Source organism: Penaeus monodon, chromosome 36 (assembly GCF_015228065.2).
Source record: "Penaeus monodon isolate SGIC_2016 chromosome 36, NSTDA_Pmon_1, whole genome shotgun sequence".
NCBI classification, from domain to species: domain Eukaryota; kingdom Metazoa; phylum Arthropoda; class Malacostraca; order Decapoda; family Penaeidae; genus Penaeus; species Penaeus monodon.
The window spans coordinates 31,215,681-31,223,933 of record NC_051421.1 but is presented as its reverse complement, the minus strand read 5'-3'; the positions used below and the strand labels follow the sequence as shown (position 1 = coordinate 31,223,933).

Sequence of the window (8,253 nt, the reverse complement as noted above, 5' to 3'; positions counted from 1 at the left end):
AAAAGATAAGAAAAAAAAAATAGAAGACAAAGATAAAAAAAGAGAAGGAAAGAAAATTTTAAAAAAATAGAAGAGAGATAAAAAAGAGGGTTAAAAAAATGGAGATAAAAAAAGAAAATGGGTTAAAGACATAATAGAAAAAAAGGAATATAAAAAAATAAATATAAGTAAATAAATAAATAGAAAAATAATAAAGAGATATAAAATATATAGATAGAAATATAAATAAAAAATAAATTATAGAATAAAGAAATTAAATAGATAAAAATAAATTTATAATTATATAAAAAAGATTAAATAAATTAAAAAATAGAGAATATAATATATTAAATTATAAAATATATATATATATAATATAATATATATATATTATATATATATATGATGTTATAATATATGTATGTATATTAATTATATATATATCTATATATATATATATTAATAAATGAGTATATATATAGTAATATATATATATAGTATGTATATATATATATATAATATAATATTGAGTATATATATATATATAAATATATGTAGTATATATATAGTATTATATAATATGATGTATAATATATGTTGTATGTATATATGTAGTAGTATATATGTAGGGACACAGGGCCGAAGGTTTAGAGGTCGGATCAAGATGCATAAGTAATCTGATTTGAGGGTTTGATCCCCGGGGCGCGTTGTTCCCTTGGGAAGGAACTTCACCTAAATTTATACCTAGCCACTGGGTGGCCAAGCCAGCTCAAGTCAATGCCGGGTAAATAGAGATGGTGACTCGAGGAGGAGGAGGAGGAGGAGGAGGAGGAGGAGGAGGAGGAGGACGAGGAGGAGGAGAAGAAGAAGAAAAAAAACACACACACACACAAACAAACACACACAACACAACACACACACAACACACACACAACCCACACACACACACACACCGGGGGGAAGGCAAGGGCAAACCCCCGCCCAAAATTGCCAAGAAAAATTAAAAAACCCCATGACGCCAAGGCCCGGGGCCGAATGGTTTTAGAGCTCAGACTAAAGGGATGTCACGACGGCAATTGAGTTCGAGGGTTCGAGTCACCAGCTGGGCGTTGTTCCCCTTTGGGCAAGGAATTCCCTCCATTGCCTACCTCCCCACTGTGTGGCCAAGCCACCCCCAAATCAGTGAGCCCCAAGCCCGGATAAAAAGGAGAATGATTACAAAAAATTTAACCCCGGCACTCTATGGGGAAAAGGAACGGGGACCCACCATGTACTCACTCCAAGAGCATTACAACATGAAAAATAAAAAAAAAAAAAAAAAAAAAAAAAAAAAAAAAAAAAAAAAAAAAAAAAAAAAAAAAAAAAAAAAATATAAATTATATATATATATATTATTATATATATATATATATATTATATTAATATATATTTTAGATATATAGATATATAGAATATAATATAAATTTTATAGATATATATGGGAATATATGATATATATGATATGGGGGGGTGCTTAAAGGCATGGTGAGTGAAGCGATGGTGTGGTAGCCTAGATAGTTTAAGTGCTTCATGCCTTCCCTTGCAGCTTCCCCCCCTGGCTAGCCCAGTGCGAAAAGGGAGCAGCTTTCTGCATAAGTCTCCCCTGCCAGGTCCCCCTCTCCATCATTAAGATTCGCGGGCCCTCCTCGTGGCACCCAGGGAAAAGGGGTACCTTGCGGGTCCCAGGCTAAATCTGTGGGGGACTCAGACAGCAGGAGGCCCCAGGGGTAGGAGTTATGGCCCCCCGGCGTGTGGCCCCCGGGGCTTCTACCAACTCCTGCCCCCTAGCCACCCGGGGGAAAGGGGGCGGCCGGGGGAGGGGGGCCCTTTGCCAACCCTCCTCCCCCAGAAGCCCCTCTGGCAAGTCTCGCGTAAATGGAAATGCTGGGGGGGGGGTGTTGTCCCTCCCCCCAGCAAGTAAGGCGGGCGTGGGCCCCGCTGGGAGGGAAAAATGTCGGGGGAGGATTGGAAGAGGTACTCGCCCCCCGGCCTGGCAGTCGCCAACCCACCATAAAGTTTGTGGGGGAAAGCCTGGGGGAACCCACAGGTGGATAGGCGGTCCAAGCCTCCGCCCCCCCTTATCGGGGGCGGGTTTTGGGGGGGCGGCAGAGGGGGCGGCCCCCGGGAAAAGGGACCACCCCGGGTTTTAACCCTCAGGCGTGGCCCGGGAGGCGTTGGAACATGGGTTTCCTTGCGGCAGGATGAGCGGTACTCTGCTATTGGGGGAATTTGAAGCGACGGGGGATTTGAGGGGCGCCCTCTAGAGGTGAGAAAACCCTGGTAGCGGCCGATCAGGGGGGTTGGTTACATCTACGGTCGGGCCGCAGCGTGGTCACCCCTCAGGGTGAGCCATACCCTCTCCAGGACTTAGCTGCGGTACGAGGGGACCGGTTGATGAGCGATCAGGGCTTTGAGATGAACATGCTTTGGCTTCTTGTCTTTTTTGTGTATACGTCCTACCGATGTACTTTAAAACGATGTGAAAGAGGCATTTACGCCAAACTCGCTTGTGGCAGACGTTTTCCCCCCGGCGAGACATTCCATTTTTTGGGGGATTCAATGGGGTTTCCCGGCGTGCCCGGTGGCTAGAGAGTCTGTGGGCCCCAGCTCGGGAGCTGATCCCAGCAGCGGAAAGCCCCTTCCCCGGGGACTTTGCTAGGTCCAGAAAAGGGGATCTCTGGCTCCGGGTACCAGCGCTCCAACTCGCAGCGGATTTGGTCAGCGATAGGAAAGGGGCCAAGGAGATGACCACATTCGTCAGCCGCGAGGGAGGATCCCCAGAACGCGGGGTTTTCCCGGAGTGGAGTTCTGTGGCATCGACCAAAGGTGTTTTGGGCTCCCCCTGCGGGCCCCCTTTCAAAATCCAAGTCCCCCAGGGCCACCCTAAGGTTTTTACTTAGAGACTAAGGGAGGGTGAGTGTGCCCCTGGGTTCGCCACGGCAGTCTCTGACGATTCAGAAACCAGCAACCTGACGGATCCAGTTGCCTGGGGAGTCCCTTTAAGCGCGTAACACCGAAAAAGTCAGGAGTCCATTGGGTACGCCCAAGGACAAGGCGAAACCATCTCCTGGAACATTTAAAGGCCCCTGAAGCGTGTGCAAGGTTTGGCTGAAGGGAATCAAGTCTTTTGTAATTTCCCGGTGCATAGGGCTCGGACATGCTGAGAAGGGGAAAAGGGAACAGTTTTATCAGGAACTTGCTGAGGAGGGCGAAGGGCCCTTTTTGGTAAATGACCTTTAACCCCTGCCCACCAAGCCCGAGAAAACTGAACCCTAAGCCCTCCTCACAGATGATGCAGTCCCACAGCGGAGGAGGATCATTTAGATCAGTTGGGGTTCGTGAACGTTGGGCTGAGTATTTTTTAACAGTTGTACCAGGGGGACCTCCAACGTTAGCTTGGATGCAAGCGAGTTTCAGTCCTGTGCCGGGGCCCCCCCCATCAGCGAGGAACCTCTACCCTAACAGAGGTTAGGAGGCGATTTCCAAGTGGAGAGTGGGAAAGCTGCAGGCAAAGTGATACCCTGCTGAATTTCAAAGGCTGGGGGGTGAACCCATGGCTCGGGGCCTGCATACAGTCCCGACTGCCATTTTGGGTTGGTACCTTCCCCCCGACCTGCTGAGGGGCTGGTCATCCCTTTGGAAGGGGAAAGGGGATCGATGGCTGTAGCAATACCGTGGCATTACATGCTCGATAAGGGGAAGGTTTTCCCCTCACATTTTCTGAAAGGATCCCCAACCCCCTACTGAGGCACAGAGGGGCCGGAGCAGCTGGATCTATCCGGCAAGCACAATAGACCGTATACTAGCGCTTCGAGAATTGGGAATGCCGTCGTGACTTTGGTCGTGGGGTTTCTTGCAGCCTCACGACCCAAGAAGGCGTCTGACTGGGCATCGGGGAAACGCTATGGGAGACCTGAGGCTCGGGGGAATTTCCACACAGATTTTTGGGGGCCCGATAGCAAGCCTTATACTGGTATGAAAGGCTGTAAAAATGGGTGGGGGTTTTGTCGAACTTCTTTCCCGTTTAAATTTAGGGGGGAGGCAAGGTGTGTCCTTCACCCACATTTTCAACCTTTTATGGACTGGAAATGGGCAGAGCACTAGCCAAAAATCAGTGGGGGCAACACAAAGGAATATTTAAAGGCCGGCCTTACTTTGCCGACGAGTTGCCATCATCGGTCCTTGGATCACTTGGGCGGCCTTGATGCATTTTGCAATAGGCGAACCCCAGGCCTAGAGGTTCCCGGACAAGACCAAATTAGGACTTTGGGGGCCTGTTTTGGGGAAAACCCCCCCTTAGCGATCCAGCTTGCGGCGAGGACGTTTAAGTCACAGAAAGTTTTTTCATACCTTGGAGCGTAGTCCATACTCTGGGTTGTAGACCCGGAAGTCAGTGACGGATTTGGGTTTGGAACAGGAGCCCTGAATCGTCAACAAGAGCGTTTGGAATGTCGGTACCATCAGAAGGGCCAAGTGGGTCTTCAAGGCCTTGATACTCCCAGTTTTTCTCTATGGAAGCGAAAAATGGACGCTATCCGGCCTTGGAGTCTGCCTTTATGCCTTTGTAAACAAGTCCCCGGCGGCTGGGGACATTTGGCAGGACCACGGCCAAAGGGGTTACCCGTGAGGGTGGCATGGGACCTGTTACTTGCATAATCAGGATCCCAATCAGGGTATAGGCCACCCCGCTTTCCCCCCTAGGAGACCCTGCCCCCCAGGTTTTTCCCCTGCGAGACAACCCGGGGGGGAGGGGAAAAAAGTGGGACGTTAGGGGATCAGGCTGGGGGAGCTCGACGAGACCTTCGCGAGGAACTAGAGATGGGCCGGGTTTTCCTGCCCGGGACTGCCTCGAGGGGTCCCCGTGGCTGGAAGCGAAGGGTGGAGCGGCCTGCGCCCCGTCGCGTTTTGCCCCTTATGATGATGATGATGATGAATTAAAATTATATTAAAAAATATATATATAAAATATAATGATATATAGATATATATATTTTTAGGAATTTTTTTAAATTTTATAATTTATATATAAATTAAGTATAAATATATAAATGAAATAAAATTTAAATATAGATTAATATAATATATAAAATTATATATAGATGAAAAAATAGAAATAAAATTTTAAATATTAATAAAAATAATAAATTAGAAAATATATTAAATTATTATAAATTTAATAGAAAAAAATTTTATATATAAATAATATATATATATAATATAAAAAATATATATTAATTATATATATATATATATATGGGGTATATATATAATATAAGTATATATATATATATAAAATATATATAATTATATATTATAATATATATTTTATAATATATATATATATAATTAGGATAATATTATATATTTTATAAGGATATATATATATAATATATATATATATATATATCCATTTTATATTATAATAATTATATTAATTATATTATATAATATATGGATATATAAAATAATATATTAATATATAAAATTATATATATATATTTTGGATTATATATTATAAATAATATATATATATATATTATTAAAAAATATATATGGAAATGTGTATGTGTATGATTGTAATGATAGTATATGAATGTATGTAATATTAGTATATATATATGTATTATTATATGTATGTATAGAATTATGATATAGTTGATTATAGGTATGTATATGTAATGTATATGTGAGGGATGTGTATGTATATTTTTAATGTATTTTTTAGTTTATATATACATATTAATATTATTAATAATATTTATGTAATGTATAGTATAAATGTAAGATATGATATGTATTGTAAGTTTGTTATGTTATGTAAGTATATATATAGATATATAAAATAAAATTATATAAAATATATTATGGTATATATATATATATATTAATGTATATGAATGATATGTTATATGTATAGTGATATATATGAAATTTTAATGTTTTTAAATTTGTTAATATAATATATAATATATATATATTATATATAATAAGATAATATATATATATAGTATTATATATGAAATTTAATATAGTAATTGTTAACAAATGTAATCATATGTATATCAATGATATATATGTATATCTAATGTATATATATATATAAAATTATATATATATTATTAATATATATATATAATATATATAAAGTTTTTTTTTCTCTGGACTTTGAGGCAAAAAGTCCACTGCTCAGTCAACTGATTTTGTCATTTTGTCTTTTCTTTTGCCATATCCATTTTTGATAGCGTTCGCAATTTTTTTTAGGGTAGGGCAGCAGAAAATTTCCCAAACCAATCAATTATGCCTACCCCAGAATTATAATAATGGTAATAGTAATAATAATGAGAACCATCATCATCTCCATTAGAGCAATGAAATACCCGAACGCCCGCTATCTAACCGTCTCCCTGTGTCCTGCCTTGCTACCTCCCTTCCCCCTCCCCATTTCCTTTTAGTTACCCCCTTCCTGTTTTATTTTGGACAAGATGAATTCTGCAACATACTATGGATGACATGGAAAAATATTTGTTGAAATGTAGGTGTAGTCAGACATCTCCTGATAGTACTACATATAACCCTGTAAAATTGAGAGAAGACACAAAGAAAAGAGAATAGGCATAATCATGAACAATTTCTTTTTTTTTTTTTTTTTCAAAACAAATACATGCACATATAGATTAATGCTTAATAAGCAGATTGACAAAATTTTACCAGAAATAAAGTTAAATTATTTTTGGAAAAATTATACTTAAAATTAAAATTGGATACTACCCTGATATTTATGAGAACTTGTAGTAATAAAATTTAAAAAATTTTTTTTAAAAAAAGAGAAGAAATGGGACTAACCCTTTCGACGGGGGCGTACGCACATCCATGGCAGGGCGGGACTATTTCCCGGGGCTGTATGACAGCCAGAGTTTTTGTTAAAATCAGGGCAAATTATTTTTTTTCCCAACTGAAAGGTGATTAAGTTGTTTTTAAAACATTTTCTCATTTTACTATAAAAAAAAATGAAAAAAACTGACGATTTCAACTCCAGGATGCCCACATGTTTATTTTTTCAAATAGACTGAAAATGTCAATATGGAGTCTTTTAAAAACAAAAAAATCCCCTTTTCAGTCTTGTTTTTATCGGGAAAAATTTGGCAAGTAGGGGGACTTTAGAAAATAAGAAAACTGAAAAACAAAATCCTCGTAGTATCGAAGAAACGGCATGGGATGCTGGTATTTGGCATGAGCGCGGCATGCTAGGGTGACGATATAAGCCCCCGGCAGTGAGGCCCGGGCCACTACGAATACTACCCGTCAGGAAAGGGTTAATACAGAACACAAAATAACTTAATTTTGTTAAATCAACTTTAAACTATATTATATCCCTCTTATGGTATGGTATTTACTCCAAAAGATTTGGGGGCATACAAATTTTAAACAAATTCTGGTTTCACTGAAATTTTTTAAAACTAACTCCATTACCAGAATTTCTTCTACCTTGTATTTTATCCTACTTTATTTTTCAACTTCAGAAGCTTGCAGCTTGCACATGCACAAAATCCAGGAATTAGGTTTCATTGAGTGGCAAAACTCCCAGGTAAATGGCTCACATAAACACTCATGTGGGGTACCAAGACGGTTTTGCCATATCCGAGATCTACCTATGACATTTGTTATACTGTATCAAGAGCAGACTCGATATTATCACTACTAGTAGTCTACAACTCTGTTCAGTAACAGAAATAGTAAGCATATTCCATTATTTGTGTTAACTTTTTATCTTATCATATCATACAATATGCCAGCAGGAATAGGTTCTAGCACATGGAAATAGTGTCCTTGAAGCTAGTTCCCCCGGGAAGGGGTCTACAGAGGGCATCCACTCACTTACCCAAAGGAAATAATACAAAGAGCCCCCCTTCTTACAGGCCCACTGAATCAGTAACCCTCCAGTCACCTGCCAATCAGCAACAACATATCATAATGAGGCATTCCTGTCATCCCAGTCCTCAGCCCAAATTTTTAATCAAGAGATGTTCCAGACACCCACCCTTTTGCCAACACCAAGAGCTAATGAGCTAAGCTTCAAGACTTTGTCAAAGTGTACTCACACTTGCAGGGCACACTTCTTCTTAAAAGTCTCCCGATCCCCTTGGCTAGATACTTCTAAAAGGTCATTGAGCTCCTCAATCCGCAGTCTTCTCAAGCCAATATGTGAACTGGGTCCAAGGGGCTGAGTAAAGGAGT

General features: G+C 40.0%; 1 protein-coding gene across 1 annotated transcript in view; it reads right to left on the bottom strand.

Moving 5' to 3' along the window:
• LOC119595454 overlaps positions 1-8,253 on the bottom strand; it is a gene marked incomplete in the record, with an annotated part of 42,044 nt that overhangs the window by 25,259 nt on the left and 8,532 nt on the right. Inside the window, 1 exon segment of the mRNA XM_037944576.1 lies at positions 8,118-8,225. Coding sequence (XP_037800504.1) covers positions 8,118-8,225 — 108 coding nt within the window.